Source organism: Pimephales promelas, chromosome 7 (assembly GCF_988280905.1).
Source record: "Pimephales promelas chromosome 7, fPimPro1.hap1.1, whole genome shotgun sequence".
NCBI lineage: Eukaryota > Metazoa > Chordata > Actinopteri > Cypriniformes > Leuciscidae > Pimephales > Pimephales promelas.
The window spans coordinates 18184780-18207206 of record NC_142775.1 but is presented as its reverse complement, the minus strand read 5'-3'; the positions used below and the strand labels follow the sequence as shown (position 1 = coordinate 18207206).

General features: G+C 37.4%; 1 protein-coding gene across 1 annotated transcript in view; it reads right to left on the bottom strand.

The window, feature by feature from the left end:
• Window positions 1-418: 418 nt before the first annotated feature.
• maoa (monoamine oxidase a) overlaps window positions 419-22427 on the bottom strand; it is a 41294-nt gene continuing 19285 nt past the window's right edge. Inside the window, exons 4-15 of the mRNA XM_039676554.2 lie at window positions 14110-14214; window positions 13129-13220; window positions 12899-13040; window positions 10663-10812; window positions 4761-4920; window positions 3513-3609; window positions 3350-3403; window positions 3217-3274; window positions 3038-3135; window positions 2821-2932; window positions 2478-2540; window positions 419-1381 (exon numbers count right to left, since the gene is read on the bottom strand). Of these exons, the coding sequence (XP_039532488.1) occupies window positions 1226-1381; window positions 2478-2540; window positions 2821-2932; window positions 3038-3135; window positions 3217-3274; window positions 3350-3403; window positions 3513-3609; window positions 4761-4920; window positions 10663-10812; window positions 12899-13040; window positions 13129-13220; window positions 14110-14214 (1287 nt within the window). The 3' untranslated portion in view covers window positions 419-1225. The remainder of the gene's footprint in view (window positions 1382-2477; window positions 2541-2820; window positions 2933-3037; window positions 3136-3216; window positions 3275-3349; window positions 3404-3512; window positions 3610-4760; window positions 4921-10662; window positions 10813-12898; window positions 13041-13128; window positions 13221-14109; window positions 14215-22427) is intronic.

Below are 22427 nucleotides of genomic sequence, written 5' to 3'. Positions count from 1 at the left end.
TCGTTTTTAGAAAGCAATTGTTCAAGACTGGAGGCACTTGAGAAATAAAGGAATACTACATCAGAGTAAGGCACCACAAACAACAGTTACAACGCATCTTTGGAACAACAAAATGTACACACTTCAGGTTTACACACATAATACAGTTTAGGTTTAAATCTGTCTAGGTTTTGGGCTGCATCACCTCCTTTTCAATTAATTGCAGTTTTAGACAATGAAATATTATTTTGCATTTCGTGGTAAAAATATATAATATGATAATTGTTCTGGAAACAATATTGCACAGGTTACAGCTACGAAGGTGAGGAAGGGGATCCTTTCCTCTTACATCTGTCTATCTGTCTATCACAAAGTTGTTGGATTCGGGGGAAACAAAACTCTCATTAAACCATTTACATAAACTGGAAAAGTCTTTATATTTGTTTTAAAAAATAAACATTTAATGACATTTTAGCTTTTTTTTACTATAATAATACTATGGGGATTCTTAAAAAATGGATGGTTGACAGTAAATGCAAGTTAAAAAAAATCATACTTCAAGTATACACTGTTCTGTTACATCAAGTAAAAGTACATTCAAATGCTTTTATGTTTCAATCAGACACAATCACACACAGCAGCTTTAAACACTGGGACATCCATAAACGCCACTTCTTCATACTGCCAGCCTGTACAAATTGTTGTTTGACATTGTCAAGGATGGCATGTTGAGAAACAAGTGTAAATTTGACATGAACAAGCCTCTGCTTCTCTCATGAATGATATAGTGAATTGTGCTGAAGATAATACAGCTCCTGTGTTGTGAGAAGATATTCTCTGTCACAGATTACAACAGAATGCATCGCTAAATGTGAATCGAATCTCTGTAACGTAGTTTCAATATTTTGGAAGGTTAATTAATGAGTTCCTGAGAACAGCACCTGAAATTAGCAGAGGTAATCAACAAGACTGGTGATACACAAAAACTTACACAATGAATGGTTGTGGATTGTTGCCTAGTTTGTGAACACTTTGACAGGGCAATTCCCACATTAACTATTAGTAACTACTCATTATGCCATAATAATCACTTGGTTAATTTTCAACAATGACTGAGCAATTGTGTGTCAAATCTCAACTAAGTAACTCGGCCACATACGCAGGCAGTTGTGGCTGTGATTAGATGACTGAACGCCACAATCACAAGGCCAGTCACAGGGAACAGGTTGTAAAAGTGGGAGGGGCTTTAGCTATGTGGGAGGAGCCCCTTCTTGTAGGCGACCACTCCTGCGGCTGTGGCCAGAGCCAGGAAGGAGGACACGCCCATAAACGTGAGGAACCCTCCAACGGATGGCAAGTTTCTTTCCCAGAATGTAGTGACAAACGGACGGGCTGGGACATCCTGAGGAAAGGGTTTAGAGTAGTACTTGTTCAAGATCCCAAAGAGGTTTTTCTTTAAATTGATGCCATATATTTTCATATTAATTAATATCTGTTTAACACAGCAATACTAGGTTTGTATACATTTGGTCCAATATGTGCTATAGAAAATGCTACATGGATTAACAGAAATTCAATAAAAAAAGTTAAATATAATTATATATAAATTTATGCCATATAGAGGGAATGCGCGTGACGTCACCGTCGGCTGGAGTGCCTGCAGTTACTCACAGTGAGTGGCAAAAAGACTGATCGGCTGTATTTGTTTTCAGCGTGAATGCTGGGAAAAACAAACACAACACGTATAAAGTGGGAAAGAGTTTTGCGATTGACTGTACAACTAGATTTGACAAAAAATCGGAGGTATATTTTTACAGACTGCTATAGAAAGAGGAGCAAATGGATCACTGCAATTCACATAAACAACTGGACTCCAGTCGGCGAAAGGTGGATTTGCAGTTTGCAATTTAGGTGTAAAACCATAGCCATATATTTTGTATTGTTATATATATTAACAACTCATCAATTAAATATTTATCATATTCTGCATTATTGGATGTTTTTTTTATAAACACTGATAAAAAAATTAATAATAAAGTTTTAGGGCTGGACGATATAATGATATACAGTATATAGGCTATATATAACACTGATATAAGTGATCACCCATATTTAGACCTACCTATTGTATTTTTATAAAGCGTTCACAGTCAAATTTGCTTTATGTTTAGGTCTATAATCCTTTTATTTTCCCGGTGTCGAAATCAGGCAAACATAAATGTCAGGCAACCCGATTCCTGGCTGCATGTCAATATCCATGGATCACTGGATCTTTAGTAAGTTGTAAGGAACCCTATACTGAGTCCAACATTTAGTTTAAATTGATAAAATTGTTCATTTTAGTCGCATTTTCGCAGTTTCCCCTATTAAATCCAGTCACGCAGCAGATCTTTTGCCACTCAGTCAGGCTGAGGGGGGGTTGTTCCGGCGGATAAGTGACGTTAATGCATTCCCTCTATAGAAAATGTTTCTTAAAATTAAAAAAGTGAATTTCATACCAGTGATTCAGGCTCTGACTGCCAGATCTGACTCGCATGAAGTTTTCCCATTGCACACAAAATCTAAAAGAATAAAGCATTTAGTATTTTGAGTTTTTCAGCAACGTTTACAATTGAGGCATTTAGGTTAGTGCAATTTTTGTTGAAAGAATTTAGCACTTTTATTCAGCAAGGTTGTAATAACAATAACATCTAGAACTAATAAAACACGCCAACACAATATTTATGGATAATAAATGAAAGTGACATGAAAGTCAATAAACTTGATGATGTTGTAACTGGAAATTTGGGTTGAACAATTTAGATCTCAGTAACTAAACCCTAGTAATGGCAAAGAACCCACCTCTCTAGAGGCTCTCTCGCCCGCCTGCACAGCCCCCTCCATGTAACCGCTCCACTCTGTGGACGTTTCAGTTCCTGCAAAGTACAGCCTGCCCACGGGCTCCCGCAGGACCCTGAAATAGAGAGAAACATCTTCTCATGTTGATTTTTTTTCTTTAGTCTTAGTCTAGTATTTTGCTGAATCAGAGATGCTCCATCTGGAGGTACGGTACACTTACCTGCCATACTGTGTCATGATACCAGGGGGGAAGTAGGCGGTGTAGCAGCCACCAGAGTATTCCTCCTCACACCAGTTTTTCTCCTCATAGTGCACAGGCTGAGAAAAAAAGACCCCCATGAAAAGTAAGCATCAAAAAATGATGAGACCAAAGGATGATTTCTGGTCATGGAGACTCACATGTAGCGCTTCCTCTGAGCCGAGCACACGAGAATAAATCTCACAGATCCTTCTCTTTCTGTAATGGTTGACAACATTCTGGTAAGAATAATCATATCAACAAATGTACTAATATGAAAACAGACATTTCTACCTCTCATCTTTCGTCAGGCCTGCTAGTTTCCTGGATTTTCGTGCCAGGATGAAACTGCAAAAGAGGGGAAAAAAAGCTTACTGTTCTGTCACCTCAGGCATCTCATTTATTTTGTGAGCAGTTTACATTCATCCTACAATAGAAAGCTCATCGCTTTATTTACCCCATTATAGCAGGCACAGACCCATCAGGCTTAGTGTCGTCAAGCGTGAGACCAATAGGCGATTCCTCCTCCTCGATCACCATGCTGCCACAGTATCCTGAAAAATCAAAACAGCCATGTGTAGCCAGAGTTTATTAAGTAGTATTTATATACGATTATATTTTGAATTAGTTTTTATTTTTATATTTTCAGTTTTCATTTAAATAATTGTCCTTTTGTCTTTTTTTACTTCAACTTTTTAGTCATTTTAGCACTTCAACTGTTATTTCAGTAGGTTGCCATGTCAACATTTCTCATTTTCATTTAAGTTTTTCATCTAAAATGTATATTTTATTTTAGCTTTATTTCATATAAAGAATTTTTTTTCATGGTTTTAAGTTTTAAAACTGTGTGTAGCCAATTTAGTCCCATGTGGAGGTGTTCACACTTGTCAGGTTTGGTTTGTTTAAAACGAACTCTGTTGCGATTGCTCTGTTAACTGCGGTTCATTTGATTAAGTGTGTACACTGTGTGTACTAAGTGTTTACAAGCAAAACAAAACCCCAAAAAGGCGCGTCGGTCCGCTTCTAAACGAACTCTGGTGAGATTCGACAGAAATATAAATCACAACGCGGACCAAAGACATCTAAACAAACCAAATACACCATAAAAAGGACAGAATGCTGGAGGACAGAAACCTGTTTTATTCTCTTCATAGGAACTTTGTTGATCAGGGGTGCATTTCCCGAAAGCATCGTTGGCCAACTACAGTATGGTCGCAAGTTGGTCACAATTTCCATTGAACTCTATTGGTAACGACGGAACTTGCGACCATAGTTGGCTAACGAACGATGCTTTCGGGAAATGCACCCCAGTTCAGTACAGGTGTCTGAAACGCCGTCTTCCTGCAGAAAATCTTCGATTGTGTACAACGGAGGAATTCCTGCCGCTGTTTTGACTCCTTTACAGATTTCAAAAACTCTTCACGATTTCTTAGCAGGTCAAAATACCATCATAGGTACACACATACAACGAGCGCATTTAGACCAGAACACAGCATCGTTTTGGATGTTCGTTAAGTCTGTCACGAAATAATTTTTTTATTGTTATTATTATCTTTAAGTTCCTTTAAAATGACAGGGTAAACACAAAATGAACCAGGACTAAAAGTTTTGTTGTTTTTTTTTGGTCCAGACCAAGGGTGTGAAGACACCCTTAAACTGCTTTTGAGTGATTTAATTTAATGGAAAATAGGCAAGAGGTACAGACCCTTCTTCCTCCAGAAATTCTCTTTGTAGTACACCATGCATTTGATGACTGAGCCCATAGGCACTCTATGAATGAGCTGGTTCCTCAGAGGGGGTAATTCAGGTTTGAAATGGATCTTCAAGTTCAGCCCCGGTGGTATGGCAAGTATGACATACTTTGCCTACAAGAACAGAGAAAGTTAGAAAAGCCATTAAAATTTTTTTAAATATAAGTGATTTCAGATAGTTTAGTGTTAAAAAGACTGATTGTCTTATGAAGTAATACGTGACAGGATCAAACCCCATAAATCATCAACAACGTACTTAAAGTTGGCATGAAATGGAAGTTGTGATTGTCTTTTTGTCCACTATTGTAAGATATATCCAAGTGAAACGGCTTCTTTAACAAGACAAAATTGATTGGCTTGTTGTGATTGGATGATCTCATGTGAGTTACAGGTTGTCCCGCCCTCATGCCAGTAAACATATCATCAGAGAAGAGAAAAGAAGAGAAAAGAAGAGAAGTCATTACAAGATATAGGGGAAGTTATTTTGATTAAATATGCACGAAAAATAAGCAAAAAAACAGCAAAATAAGATAAAAGAATAAAAAAATAAGAATGGTCCATTTGATTTCATGGTGACTTTAAAGTTGTTGTAGGCATTTTGCTGTAGAAACTGCACATAAAATGTCCTTTCAATCTGAAAGCTTTCTCTGATATCACGCCTGTCTTTGTGACTGTATAACAAAAAGAGTTGTATTTTGCTTTAATGGATTTACAGTCTCAAAACCTAAAAAAGGTAAAATTTTGAATGAATAATTTCACAACAAATTTGCTGAAAATTCAGCTTTGCTATCACAGTAATAAGTGGCATTTTAAAATGTATTACAGTTTTTGCCCATTCCTTGAACACTATAGAACCATGCTTAGACTAAAGTAACACAACTTGAAGCTTTTTTTACCATGCCTCAAACACATGTACCCATACTTTAAACAAAAGCGTTGCTTTGCACTCTAGTTGCAATTCTCCAACACACTTACTCCTTTATGCAACACACTTGGTCCTTCATACTACACTCTATTTCATACATAAGACACTTTGTTCAAAAATGAAATCTCAGGGTGCCATTTGGAAAACACATGTATTCAAAATACAAAACACATTGGGTTATTGCAACCACTCAAATACACATCCGAAGGCACTTAATTGCAAAACTGAACACCAATCAGCCAGCTACAAAAGCCCTCAGTTTAGCCATTTGAAGAACTTTGCAAGCATGGATAGAGGGAGGGAGAGCAAGAGGAAGAGGAGGAGGAGGAGGTCATGGTCGAAGAGGCCGTGCACGGACTCTGATGATATACTGTAAGAGCAACTTTGGTGGACCGTAATCAACCATGGCCTGACGAAGAGAGTCCAGCCACATTTACTGTAAGCCGCTTCACAATGACATCTATAACATTCCGACTAGGAAACAGGTATGTCTTCACCTCTCTACCTTCTACTCCACTCAGATGGTATTTACAGCACTGTAGTGTATATCACATCAATGACTAGAAGACCTTTTGGGAGAGGACGCCAACGCCTGTTCACACAACAGAAGGAACTCGCCATTGTGGACCTAGTGAGGGCAGACAATGCCATCCGTCTCCACCAGAAAATACTTGCTGACAGAACAGTGTTCAGCAACATAAACCATGTGAGGATCACCACCATCAGACGCACCTTGGGGAAACACAGCATCACCATGAAGCAGCTCTACAGAGTCCCATTTGAGAGGAACAGGGACAGTGTCAAAGGACTTCGAGCTGAATATACTGTATATGGGTAAGTGTAACTGTCTTTTACATGTACAATGCAGTAATGGTGAAATCCAGTACCAGCTGAATATGTACCATATCAGGACCACATGGATCTATTTGGAGAGCTTCACAGGTACCTGTGATGGGGTGAGGGTTCTGTACGTGTAGTACTATAGTGCAGAAATATGCTCTATACTGCATACAACAGCCAACATATACTCACATTTCTAGATGCTCTGTATGTATACTGTAATATATATAGTGTTTTTTCTATTACAGCATTACAGTTTTTCTCGATTGTTTACACACATTTTCTGAAAGAATGCCTCATATTCTCAGAACTCTACACACAAATCTAAAAACACTCACACAATTGGCAAAACCCCTCAATTCTCCTGCAAAATGAAACTTTACATTCAAAACAATGTTATTTCTTCTCAAAATTGTATTTTGTTTTCAAATGACACACACAAACCATCATATGAATAGACATTTATAAGAACCAGTTGAACACTGATGTGCTCAATGTAAAACACTATGATCAATGGAAAACACTTCTTCTCCATTCATCATAATGACTTAGGCCTTTTTTGTTCAGTGTTACTTAGTGTTACTACAGACATTACATACATAAGTGTGTTGTAAAATATTTGAAAATATTGTTTTTTATACCCAGAACACACAAATACACGGTAACAAATATATTTTATTTTTTCCCACAAAATCAATGGGAGATAGATCGCACATTTTGTACACCCCAACCAACACAAAGTTGCACATACAGTGGTCTACATACAAAACAACACAATTTTTTATGCTGTTACAGTAAAAAAAGAAATAAAAAAATATCTATGCTGCATTCTCTCTTTGGTTTTGGTATTTTATGCTAAAGCTCTGATTGCTAATTGTAAAACTGTATGAAATGTGTTTGCCCATTTGACGAGTCAGTGTGAATATTTGAATGGCAGTGTGTTCCTCATGAAAACAAGAGATTTTCTGCATGAAAATTGTGCCAAATGCAGAGAATTGTGTGTAGTGTTTTGAAAAACGTGTGTTTTAGAACTGAAATTTGAGTGTAAAGCAGGAATTGTGCTTGTAGTTCAGCAGAATTGGTTCAGGGGGTTGGTGAATGAGTTACATGTTGTCGTCATTGTGTCTCAAGTACCAGAAAATGTGTGTAAACAATCGAGAAAAACTGTATTATATATATATATTTTTTGCTTTATCTGAATTTATCTTACTGCAATGTATAGTGCTGCAATGTACAATATTGAGTAGGCCTGTTTGCTTTTTTGGTTGTTTGAAAATGTTCCTCCTGAAAATATGCCTTCTGAATAAACAGTCAAAATCAAAGACTGCAGTGTTTTATATAAAGTAGAATAGTGTGTTTCCTCTGATCTGAAAGTGTTGGCGTATGGTGCAAGTGTGTGTCATTTTGTCATCAGAGTTACATTTTGACAAAGGAATGTTAGGTTTTGATCGTAGAGTTTCAATTTGACACAGATGTCAATGGTATATTTTCCAGTGTTATGTCACGTTTACTTGTCTGTAGAGTTTTGGCACAATGAGCGAAACTTTGAAAAATGTGTTCAAGCAATGGGCAAAAACTGTAAATGGAAACCAGTTATTTTAAATTGTAATAATATTTCACAATATCACTGATTTTACTGTGTTTTTGACCAGATAAATGCAGACTTGGTGAGTATAAAATACTTTTTTTTACATAAAAAAAAAACCTTATCTACCCCAACATTTTCAACTATAGAGTAAATCAGTTTTAGATATATGGATATATTGTTGAATATACAGTAGTCGTTCCAGTGTCCCCCCACTGTTCCTCCCCAGAAGGTTAAGCAGCTCTCCAGCAGCCTTTAATAAGCTTTCAGCTCAGGAAAGAGGATGTGGCCAGGACAGGGGGATGAAGAGCGGCTTACTGATAACAATCCACCAAGCTTACACACATGGTGATACATACTTCAAAGTGGGACATTTGTCCTTCAAATTAGCCGATTTAGCAAATTTGAGATGTAATATATGAAGAGTTCAGATGCAAAAGCCTCTAAGTGCCATTTGAAATTTTCATCTAAAATGATCATTTTTATCAAGCTTGTATATTTCAGTTCAGTAATTTCACTTAAATGGCAATGAAGATTACCTATTAATTGTCATTTAAGTGAAATTACTGAACTTATATATACAAGCTTGATAAAAATGGTCATTTTAGAAGAAAATTTCAAATGGCATTTAGAGGCTTTTGCATCTGAACTCTTCATATACTACCTAATCAGAGGGAAATTCATCACTGGTTACTGAACTCATAGACTAACCTACTACACTACCATTTCTGCAGTATCATGTATATTGTGTGAATTGTACAAATTTTGTATACATGCACAAAATAAGGGGTGACACACTACTTATTTGGAATACTGTATACCACAATGTCAATTGAGTTGATCTTACATTTCCATGTAACAAATTTGATCGGATAGCAAAAGTTAACCCCTTAACTGTCACCGTCCCGGTACCGGGACGCCTAACTTTACTTCACTATATTTCTATTAAATTCTATGACAAATTATATATTGTTGGAAAGGTCTAAGACTTCTAAATAAATAGTCTACCCCTTTTTTGTGTTACAAATTATGCAGGTAGAGTAATTGATGAATTTATGAATTTATAAATAATTGATTAATTTAAGAGTGCACCTAAAAAAATTCTGCATTATAACAGGAGGTCTGACCTATGTCACAAAAAGTCGATGCATCCCCTTTTAATCATTGAAACTTCTGTTTTTATGCTAAAAGTTCATAATAAAACATATAATCTAGTATTTTTCAAAAAAAAAATTATAGTATAATATTATCCTTTAATAATTATAATATATATATATATATATATATATATATATATATATATATATATATATATATATATATGTATATATATATGTGAAGAGTTCAGATGCAAAAGCCTCTAAATGCCATTTGAAATTTTCTTCTTTAATGATGATTTTTATCAAACTTGTATATTTAAGTTAAGTAATTTCACTTAAATAACAATTAATAGGTAATTATCATTGCCATTTAAGTGAAATCACTGAACTGAAATATACAAGCTTGATAAAAATGATCATTCTAGAAGAAAATTTCAAATGGCACTTAGAGGCTTTTGCATCTGAACTCTTCATATATATATATATATATATATATATATATATATAATCCTCTAAAATATAATATTATTTTTATCGCCTTTTTTATTATATCACATATTTTAGTAGTTATCATAAATTAGGTATCATTTGAAAGCTTATAAACTCAGAACTCAGAAAACTGTTTTATAATTGAACATTGCATTACCATAGAAACGGTACTTATTTTATCAGGCTCCTCCCCTTTTGGGCATCACTATATTTCATAACAAAACCTTTTCTAATCTTGACAAAACACATATTGTCAGAAAGGTCTAAATCTCAAGGTTCCAAATTTTGTGACAAAATTGATATTTGGACAGAAATGTATTCATTTGTTAAGGCAGAATGTATACAACTAAATTCAATGGAATTCAATGGCAACTGGTGGCTATTTTTGGTACTACGCCTTAACAAAATTTCATGGGAACTTCAATTTTTGTGATATCAACTTCAAATTTGGAACATAACTTGGTTAGATTTATGGCTTTAGTACAGTATATTTGATTTACTGTGAATTTAAACTTCCATAACTTTTTACTTTCATTTTTTGAAGTGTTTTCACTTCAGCAATAATCTGCTGAGTGTTTTCTTTAAAACAAGACCAAACTTGGGTATTTATTCCAAAGCATTCTTGAATTACTTGAATTTAAGTGTGAATAGTACATATAATTAGAGTCAAACTAGTATGTTTTAATATTGCAGAAGACCTGACTACAAATGCAAAAGCATGTTTTCAATGGAAATAAATTACTTGTGTGTGTTTGTGTGTGTTTCCAAGACAACAACTGGACATGTGCTACTGTTTGAAAGTTTGCATGATGCATTCTTCTTTCACATAGCTTGTTTTAATTATTAGTAGTCATTATATACTATGTAGTTTGCAATAAGCATTATGCTAGTAGTCCATTCCAAATGCACCTTCTCACCTTGTATATCTCGTCATTAACTGTCCTGACCTCCACCAGGTCTCCAGTCTGGTCAATGCTGTAGACAGCTCTGCTCAGCTTCACACGGTCCCCCAGCTCTCTCGCCATCGCCTCACTGATTTGATTGGCACCTCCAGCAAACTTGCGCTCCTGTCATATGGGGAAGCAGAAAGTAGATTTCCAGAGTTAGAAAAAATTGCTCACACACGCATCATGCTAAATTGTCCATGCACTTTAGTTCGATATTGTAAGTATGATCAGTTTAATAGTTCTACATAAAAATGGAATGCAACTCTTTAATCCACCAACAGATGTCTCTGTGTCTCAGAGATAGAATGATCACAGAGTTGTATAATACTGTCCACCATGCACAAACCTTATCAGACACATTCAGAATATAAAACAGATTAAAGAACAGGAACAGGCAAATCATAACACTTCATTGACAATGCCGTCACATAAGAAGTCTTTAATAAAAGAAGGGACAGTTTGTTATCAACTTAAAGAAAACTGTCCTTTTGTTTATTTGTGTTCCATCAGGGAGGCTCCTGCTATATATGACCCAAATAAAGTGGCCACTATTTCGGTATGTTACATAATCAGTTCTGTGTCCGGAATGAATGGGGACGGCACAAGGTAGTCTCTCTTGAAAAGTATAAACTACAATCAACGTAATGAATAAAATTCATCTTCAGAGATTAAACAAATTGAATACCTAACCTGTATGAGAACACTACAAATACTTGCTGCATTATGACAGAAAATATTTTTTTTTAGTCAGTGCTGTTTTACCAATATTTACACTTTTTTTTTTTTGGGGGGGGGGGGGGGGGGTACTGGTTCTTTAATATTGGATCTTATTGGATGTTATTGTTATTAATTGTATTAATAATAATCATTATATATATATATATATATATATATAATGATTATTATTACATATATATATATAATGATTATTATTAATACAATTAATAACAATAACAATAGTATTAATAATAATATCTCGTATTGATAATAATATCTCATAAATCTCTAGTGGTCTAGATAGAAAAATTTGAGGAAATATGAGAACTAATTGCAACTAACCAATGATGTCTAACCTGGCATTATGCTTCATTTAAATATATTTGAATATGCATTATGAACTAGCCCTTTAACCCAATGTACCTCTTTCCTCTGTACTCATGTCAGCAAATCATTTCTCTTTCTTCCACAGAAAGTCAGTCGTTTGCCCTCCCAACTAGACCCATTTTGAGAGCTGTGGTTAGCTAAATTAGGGGTAAAGACTGAACGGTGACAGTGACTATTGGACTTGGCAAGAACATCGGATTTAACAGCTACTGCTTGATTTATATCACTATTTCCAACACCTGCATTGCTGTCCTGAACTGCCAATATTTCTAAAAGACAATGTGAGGACGTTAAAGCCCCCATGTGTCACTTGCTTGGCCTGTCTTTCTCCAGCTCTCCCACAGATGGTAATTATACTGGTGCAGTGAAAAAGCCGTGAAAAGAGATGCACAAAAACATGCTGTGCAAACGTGGATGTCATGGAGTTTATATGTTTGCCGTATAATTAACTCTGCTCTTTAACAGAGAATTAACCAACCGAGATAACATAATATTCAAACATTACACAACAAACTATAAAATATAATGTGTTGGATCAACAACAAAAAAATCAACAACATTTTGCATCAATTATTTAGTTATGATAACTGAGTGAAGCCAATATAGTCTTCATCTTCGATTCATCTACTCTTGCAATGGTAAACATAAAAACATCAACATAACAGAACCTCTTTTAAATGTCAAACATAACAGCATTAAACACTAACAGTTACTTAAATCAAATAAATTAACACTTAATTTCAACATTTATTCTCCTTATCCAGATCTAAGCTAAGCATGCTGGGAACTAGAAATCCACTGCCGAATTTCCAAAGTTATCAAGACAATTTCATTTAAGTTACTATAACCTAATTTTAAAGTCAATTAACGCAAAAAAAAAAAAAAAATGTTTAAATTACAGACGATATCAAGTTGATGTAATAATCAACATTATTATGTCAACAGAACTCTACAAAATATTGTTTGCAACTTAAAAGGTTTCATTAAAACAATCAATTTGCAACCATGCATTTATTTAAGTTGTGGTAACATAACCCCTGAATTACTTTTTTGAGTGCAGCCTACAGCTTTAATGAGCTAAAAATGTAGTTTGAAGACTTACCTGGCCCCCATTGGTGGTAGAGAAGATTCTCATTGTGCCTCCACACTGTTTGACGTACCAAAGGAACCACAGAGCAGACACCTCATGGGGCTCGGAGGTCACGTTCACATTGACAAACAGAGTGGCAAAGCGGCGAGCGGCACTGCAAGCAAAAAGTTGGTAAAGGGATATGCCATCAATAGCCAATATGCAAAACAATAACCTGATATTAATTGGTCTCTTCTCTGTACCTGGTCCAGCAAATTTTGTCAAAGAGTTGCTGCATGGTCATCTTGTCCCACTCTTCAGCATGAGGGGCCCTCCATGGAGCTTCTTTAGGAATCTAAAGTGCACATTTGGTGTCAGGCACTCATGGTGGATTTTTAGGCTTCAAAATCTAGGGTTCCATTCACTCCCATTAAAAAGCTTGGAAGAGCCAGGATATTTTTTTAATATAACTGTGATTGTGTTTGGCTGATAGAAAATGTCTTATACACCTAGGATGGCTTAACCCTTCAACAATACTTCTAGTATTTATATGTCCGATTTTTTTGTTGTTGAAAAAAACGCAGTTCCAGTGCTAAATGATGAGATATTAATGAATAAAATATGAAAATAAAATATATTAAGAAATAAAATTGTCCTTAAAACATCCTCCTCATTATATAAAAATGTTTTTATAATTATGCCAAACACGGCTCATTTGGATATTGTGGGATTTATATGTGACTGCCTCAAGAAATAGATTTACATCACACACCGTATACAAATGCCTGTTCAATTTCTGACTTGCTTCACATGCTTGAGTCAGCTGACAACAGGACAAATAGAAGAGTACAGGAATATTTTTTTTATCGCGCCCTGTTTAAACAGCTCATTTGATTCTAAATTTCAGATCCCAGCATCATGTGCAAGTGGATGGCTTATTTATTTTAATGCCAACCCCTAATGCGCCGGATAATTATATGTTTGTTAGGAGCATTTGACTGCAGATTGTCGCTGCAACACATCGTGATGTATGTGTTTCATTCACTAAAAAGAACCTTACTCGGTGTATGTGTAAGTACTGACACATTAGAGCCATTTATTCGGGAATCAAACTACACTGTTCATATTCTGTTCTGTTCTGTGTAGCGGTGTTGTGGCGCCGTTCAATAAGAATCGTTGATATATGGGAGAACAATTAATAGAACTGTTTTTTTTAACCGATTTTGAACAAAAATGGCCTTTACCTCCATCCCCATCTTGTCCATTGTCCTCCAGAGATTGTTGTAGTCCATGTAGGCAAGAGGGTTCCACAATGGAGGGAAAGGCCCTTTGAATGGATATGACTTCCCCTGGGAAACAAGAAACAATGTCTATAAAAAACCTACTACCCTATCACCAAATAATGTAAATTGTAATTATTATTTTGTCATTGTTGATGTAATGTCTTTATCATAGCCATCATGACCTCATTATCATTAGAAGTATAACCAGTCTGGAATGGAAAACGGTCTTCGCTGCCTAAAATATACGTAACTGCATCTCGCCTGGCTTGGTATGTAATCAGTTAATGGAGGGCCTCTGTTCACAGCCTTTACAGTTTGCGTTAATACAACCAGAAGATCAGAAGCAACTTGACCTTATCAAGTCTCATAAAAATGTGACAATCTTCTTTATTAAGCGCAGGAAAAAGAGATATGCTTATTTAGAGGGTTGGGGTGGAACATATAATAATGAAAAAGTACCCATAAATAACGCTAATATAATAAAAAGGAAATTCATAATGACAGATAATGACAATGTTAGTCTTTGGCAAACAGCAGCTATATGACACAAGCTGTTCACACATCGCCTGCTTCCCACAGTAGTGGAAACGCTTAGTCAGTATGATCATTCTCTGTGGCTGGCCAATAGGGTAACTATATGCAGACATTACTTCATACCTGGATTGCTCTGTTGCTGTGGGGCTCTTAAATGAGCACTGTGGAGCTGATTGATTAATGTTTGACTACACATCAAAGTCGAAGTGCTGCGTTTCAATGTGTTCTTCAACATAAAGTCACTATCAGGGACTTCATTTTGATTATGGGTTTAGTCAACATTAAAGAAGGATCTAGAGTGATAGTCAAAAATGTACTAAAGGTTACTGCAACATTGAATGAGGCAACCTAGTCAAAACTGCTGACACAATCAAAGACCTGTCACCTAGAAGGAATCTCACGCACCCCTGGGTTTGATGTCCATCATTCACTTCCAGGCAATTTGTTGTGTCATAGTGATTTGTGCATTTTCAGCGCACCGTCATTTAATTGCTAAAACCCAGTCATTTTATTGCTTGCAGAAAACATCTGAGGGGAACCAGAGTGGTTTTTGAGTAGGACTAGAATGCACTTAGTAGGACAGTTAAATGGTTGAACACTTCAACCATGCAAAACACTTGTCAGCAACAAAGGAATGCCATGCTCCTATTGTCTTGTATACAAAAGTGATGTAGATATAAAGCCACCTTGACAATTATCCATGCTTAATTATACATTTACATTTATATATTTGCCAGACGTATCCAAAGTGTCTTCCATTGCATTCAGTTTATGCATTCCCTTGGATTCAAACCCATGACTTTTGAGTTGTTAGCATCATGCTTTGCTGTTTGAGGTACAGGAATGATCAAATATCTATTTTTTCAATTTAAAATACACTTAAAAATCTGAGGGGGCACATGCATGATAATTCTACAGCAGTGCCAGTTGAACGTATCTATCAATGGTCTATGTGGCCTGAGGCTGGGTTTAAAAATAAATAAATAAATAAAACACATGCATAATGCTCTTTTATAATGTATGATCTTTTAACATGACTTAGCCATTTGCATTTCGAGCCAACTAGCACCACAGGGAAATATGTTTAGCTAAATAAGGGACCATGACATTTCCATATGATTTGTGAGGCTGCCAGACCAATACAGGGAAGGACACTAGATCGCTCAGCATCCAGCAACAGGTCTGTTCCCATAGCGACGGAATTGAGGTGGAGAGATGGAGTGCATCTTTTATGATATCCTTTCAGCCAGAGCAGAACCTAAGCCTCTCTACTATCAGTAACCACACTACTGTTCTACAGCCGCCCACCAAATCAGCAATGAGATATGAGACCACATCCTATCCAACGCAAAATGTATCATCCTCTAAAGTAACATTCTATTTGCCTGTATGTTACATTACAGACATTTTACAGAAGATAAACAGTTGTTATAAGCAGATGTGCACAATGTTTGGGATTTTTTTGCAATGATATTGGCCGTGATAGGGATAAGCTGATAATTATTTTCATTTCATGGCCGATATTAAAATTATACGCTATTTTTATCTAAATAAATAAATTAATTAAAAAACACTAAAAATCTACTTAAAATGCTACATGTGAATTTAAGCATCACAACATTTTAATGTACAGTATGATGTACAAATTTTTACTGTACTTTGAGATTTACTAAAGATTATTAGTGTTTTAAAGATTAACTTAGTCATCGTTAAGTGACCGGAAAACATCTCGGGTTACGTATATAAATCTTGTTCCCTGAGAAAGGGAACGAGACACTACGTCGGTGACGACACTAGAGGAATGCCCTTCAGCGCAGCACGTTTGAATTTATGAATGAAACCGAATCCAATCCTATTGTCTTTGCGTGATGACGTAGCGCGTGACGGATGTGTACAAAAGCACGCCGGCACAAGCAAAGTCAGCTTTTGCTATGAAGCAAGTGCTCTAAGCAGGGTGAGGTGTGGCGAACCGATGCACTGTCTCGTTCCCTTCTCAGGGAACAAGGGTTACATACGTAACCTGAGACGTTCCCTTTCGAGGGAACTCAAACTGCGTCGGTGACGACACTAGGGGAACGAGATACCCACTATACCACAACTAACCCTGCCTATCCTAGTGTGAGGCTGTCTTCAGGTACAACCTAGGATGAAAGCACTCGTGCACTGGGTGTAGAGGGAAGGTCCAGACTGTAAAACCTCATGAATGTGTGCGGAACGTTGCCCAACCAGCAGCCTCACATACGTCATGTATAGATAACCCTGATAGGAGGGCCCTAGAAGAAGCTATGCCTCTGGTGGAGTGAGCCCTCACGGCCATAGGTGAAGGCAAATTGCACACCTGATAGGCCAAGGAAATAGTCTGAACAATCCAGTTGGTGATGGTCTGTTTAGAGGCGGGAAGACCCCTCTTGGGCGACCCGAAACACACCAGCAATTGGTTGGACTTCCGCCACGAGGAGACCTCTGGATATCATACTGCAATGCTCTGACAGATTAAGTCTCTCCTTATCCGCCGTCACATGAGGTGGAGGATGAAATGCTTGCAGGACCAAAGGCCATACCACATTAGATGGCACCTTGGGTAAATAGCCTGGCATCGGATGTAAGATGGCCTTAATGTTGCCTGGAGCAAACTCCAAGCACCCAGGTGAAATAGAGAGCGCCTGGAGATCTCCTACCCTCCTCAGAGAAGTAATGGCCAACAAAAAGGCCATCTTAAATGAAAGGTTCTTGGCCTCAGTCGACTCCAGTGGTTCGAAGGGGGCCTCAGCCAACCCTTCAAGAACCACTGCCAGGTCCCAAGTGGGAACCCTGGTGCGAGTCGCAGGTCTCATCCTCCAGGCTCCACAAAGGAAACGTACGACCAGGTAATGCCTCCCCAGAGGCCTATCACTCAGAGGAGCGTGGAAAGCTGCAATGGCAGCCACACAAACCTTGAGTGTGGATGGTGTAAGCCCTGCAGAAAAGCGGTTTTGGAGAAACTTCCTTGTGGAGGGAGCTTTGGAAGCGAGTATAGTTTCAACCACTTCTGCCGAAAGGCCGGCTTCTAGGTACCATCCCCCCTCAGGGGCCAGACCCAAAGTTTCTACAGCTCGGGCCGAGGGTGGAGAACTGAGCCCCCCGCCTGAGACAACAGGTCCCTCCTCAGAGGGATCTGCCATGGCGGGCCTGCCAGAAGCAGGATGATGTCCGAAAATCATACTCGGGTCGGCCAAAATGGGGCTACTAATAGTAGGCTGACCCCGTCCCGACGGACCCTTTCCAGAACTACTGGGAGCAGAACGATCGGGGGGAAAGGCGTACAGACGCTGCCTCGGCCATGTCTGCACGAGGGCATCCAACCCCAGCTGGGCTGAATGTGTGAGGGAGAACCACAGTGGACAGTGTGTTGTCTCTCGAGACGCAAATAGGTCCACTTCCACTGGGCCGAACCTCTCGCATATTAACTCCACTACCTCGGGGTGGAGTCTCCATTCCCTAGGCCTTAGCCCCTGCCTCGACAGCGGGTCTGCTCACTGGTTCTGGTCCCCTGGGACCACTGATGGGCAGCAACCCGTTAGAAGTAACGCGTTACTGTAATCCAATTACTTTTTTCTTGTAACGAGTAAAGTAAGGGATTACAATTGAAAAAACAGTAATTAGATTACCGTTACTTCCCCGTAAACAGCCTGCGTTACTGCGTTAGTTAACCGTGATTTTGTTTAGTCAGACTGTCTCGTGACATGAGTCGTGCGTGAATAAAAATGATGTATGAGCGCCGCGACATCAGTGAGAGACGACTAGAGCGCGGGAGAGAGCAGCCGAGCTGCCAACTCTCAGACACGCTCACACGACACACACCCGATTTCTCGCGCTGAAGTGTCAATCCCGTCGGTCAAATGCCTGAAAGATGTGTTTATCTATAAATCTAACCGTTGAGCCACATTTGTGATTGACTAGTTATACCGCAAATTAGTTAAAATCTCCCGGAATCTAGAGCGAGCGCGCATGCGAGACTGTGTTCCAAAGTCCAAACTTCGTATCGTGCGCACGACGAGGAGAGCGAGAGAGAGACTTGCGTACTATGCAGAGAGCATCCTGATCTGGAAACAGGACCCCCGTTGGAGAATGTCAAAATTCTACTTCAAATCTGAGCAAGCATGTCACGAAACAGTCTCACACGTAAAGCAGCAAGCCGGTACAGGAATGTGAAACTCCCCCATCTGACATGACCGCTGCGGCTACATGCTGACTGTTTAACTCTGAAAAAACAAACAAAAAAAACAACAACAAAAACTTGAAGCCAAAATACGGCATGCAACAGCATTTTCTGTTTTGATCAAGTAATTTTTACTTCTCTCTGCAATTTACTGTTAAAAGACGTAAGTGTTAATACACTGTAATATAGTCAGGAGCGACTTTCATGATTTTATTTTATTTTTACATCTATTCAAATGAAGGATTTTACAAAATATATTTATTTTATATGCTGGAATATGTAGACATTTATATTAACAGAATAAGGGCTGTCTTTTTCATTAAAATGGTGGAATGTGCAGAAAATATCTAAATGTTAAATGTTCAACAATTTTCTTCTAGTCTGAGACTGTTGCATTTAATTAAATTTTTTCTTGATGCAATGTGCATAAAGTTAAAATGTTGAAACAAATAAAACAAGTTTAAAAAAGGGAATGTTTAATTTGATTACATTTTAGATGATGGAATATGCAGAAAGAATAGAATTAGGCTGAAAGGTCTATGCTTAAGCGTATTCAGGTCGTGCATTATGTTTTTGAAAAGTAACTTAGTAAAGTAACTAGTAAAGTAACTAATTACTTTTGAAAATAAGTAATCAGTAAAGTAATTGGATTACTTTCTTGGAGAAGTAATCAGTAATCAGTAACTAATTACTATTTTCAAGTAACTTGACCAACACTGCCCGGGACATACATCGCCTTGAGAGACGACAATCCATAGGATTGGATTCGATTTCATTCATAAATTCAGAGGCACTACGCTGAAGGGCGTTCCCCTATTGTCGTCACCGACGCAGTTTGAGTTCCCTCGAACGGGAACTAATGTAAATATAAATATAGGGAAAATGAGCATAAACAAATAAATATACAATATACGTCTAACAACACTGCCTTTGCAACACTGTTCAATCATAATCAAATTATTGATATGCTAATGCTGCCTGTAAGTACAGTATGTGAGTTGCTCACGGACCAATGCAGAAACTGGGTCTGGCCTTTAGGATTACAGCTATAGAAAAGCTGATTACACAGGCGCCTTGGCTGTGCGCTCACCTTAATCATAAAATGTCTGCTCGTTGAAAGGCCCTTATTGGCTAATACAGGCTCAAGGCCAATTCATGATTGCTGAGTAACAGGTGATACTATAAAAGCGGTAGTAAAACTTGGAGCAAATGTGCCTGACTACGTGAGGGGCTGATAAAACTATGTGCCTCCTTCATAATACAGTTCAGCTAAAGAAAGGGGGCTTTTGATAAACATCCTGGATGAACTCAAAAGGTGAATTGCTTCACTGTCGTTAAAGTCAACATAGTCAAGATAGTAAGAGATAATAATTAATGTGTCAGCGATTAAGGCTCGGTCACATTAGCAAAATGACTGCAGTTTTTTGCAAAATTTCGCATGCAAAAAAGCTCCACTGTCTATTGTTAATAGTGTAGCAATGTATGAAGGATCACATCACATGAACAAACAGGAGAACAGGTCTCATTGCTTGCTGGAGAAAATGTTAATGGCAGCACGAACTGACAGCCTTATCTATGGGCTTTTAAAGGAACAGGTCACATCAAAATGAAAATGATCTTATCATTTACTCAAGTTGATTCAAGCCTGTTTTTCTGCTGAACACAAAAGAAGATATTTTGAAGAATGTTGGTGACCAAACAGTTGATGGGCACCATTGACTTCCATTGTATTTTTTCCCCTACTGTACAATGAAAATCATTGGGGTCCATCAACTCTTTGGTTATCAATATGTTCTGTGTTCAGCAGAAGAAAGATATTCATACACATTTGAAACAATTTGAGGTTGAGTAAATGATTTTTGAAATTTTAATTTTGAAGTGAACTATTCCTTTAAGGTAATCAGCTAACCTAGCTAGATCTTTTTATTTGTTGCCGTTTTTTTTATTAAAATATCTAAATTTTAGTGAGAAGAAAACATTTTTTTAGATATCAATCTATTTGATATCTAACCTCCTTAGAAGGTATCTTGAGCAAAACAGCTCTATATTTAAAGCACATACAAAAAAACCCGAACCGGTAGCAATACGACAAATTTTAAGGTTGTAGTACATAACTTTTTAATCTGTAGAAAAATTGCATGGGGAAATTTTTCGCCACAAAAAGCAAAATTCACGATCTTATGGATTCCTATTAAAATGACTGGATTTTGATTGCAAAAATACTCCAGACAACAGAAAATGTGAAGGCAACTTAAGCTAGAAAATCGACACTAATTAGTGACCACCAGCAAAAATCTTCTCTGAGGAGATATTAGCTTAAAGCTCAAAAAAGAAAATGTGAAGGCAACTTAAGCTAGAAAATCGACACAAATTAGTGACCACCAGCAAAAATCTTCTCTGAGGAGATATTTGCTTATAGCTCAACGGCAAAAACCTTTGTGTCTCTGTGGGATAAAATGAGAGGGAAACGCCCCTGATCCAAAAGACAGAGCCAGACGTCAGGGTGTGAGAAAACGTGACAGAGAGAAAGAATGTATCCCCTTAATCCTGATAGCGATTGTCTATTAATGAGTGCTGCCATGGTAACCCACAGGGATGCTCCGATCAGGAGATAATGGCATGAGGAGAGAGGGGAAGGCTCCTTCAGAACATACACTAACACAAACACACACACACACACACATCATTAATCATTAGGACAGACATGCTCACATTCATTCTATTTAAATCAAAACGCTTACAAAAAAGCCGCCTGTAGCAAGACCATAACGATATTGGTTGAAATGTAGCAAAGCTCTGAGCCTCTCCTTTATTTTCATGAAGTATCATTGTGCCTCTGAGATGCTGATGCATTCTTCACAAATGAAGCCTTGAAATCGATCATATGTCTACATGTGTTCATGGTGTCTTCTTGGTGTCATCTTCTGCTTATTCTTTCTGCATTAGTGTCTTGGGTAAAAATAAACGATGCATGCGTGAGAACTGAGAAGATGACGCTCACAATCATTTGATGGGAAAGTGTGAAAGGTAAGCCATTCATTTTGCGGCATTGTATTGGTTTACGTTTTCTTACGAAAGTCTTACAGGTTTGGAACAACATGAGGGTGAGTAATTACTGACAGAATTGACATTTTTGGGCAAACTAACCCTTTAAGGAACACCTGGCTCGACATTGACCATGATTGTGCTGTCAAACTGCACAAACCAAAGAACACCAACCAAGGATCATTTACTCACCCTCATGTTCTTTTGTGGAGCACAAAAAGGTGAATTTCCGAAACATACACTACAGTTCAAAAGTTTGGGCTTAGTAATAATTATATATATATATATATATATATATATTCAGCAAGGTTGCATTTAATTGATCAAAAGTTACAGAACGTACATTTATAACATTACAAATAATTTACATTTGCTTTGTATTATACATTTTGTACATTTTCTGTTGCTTTGTATTATCTGTTTACAAAAAAACCTAGAAAAACTGCATAAGTTTCCACAATAATATTAAGCAGAACTGGTTTCAACATTGACAATAATAACT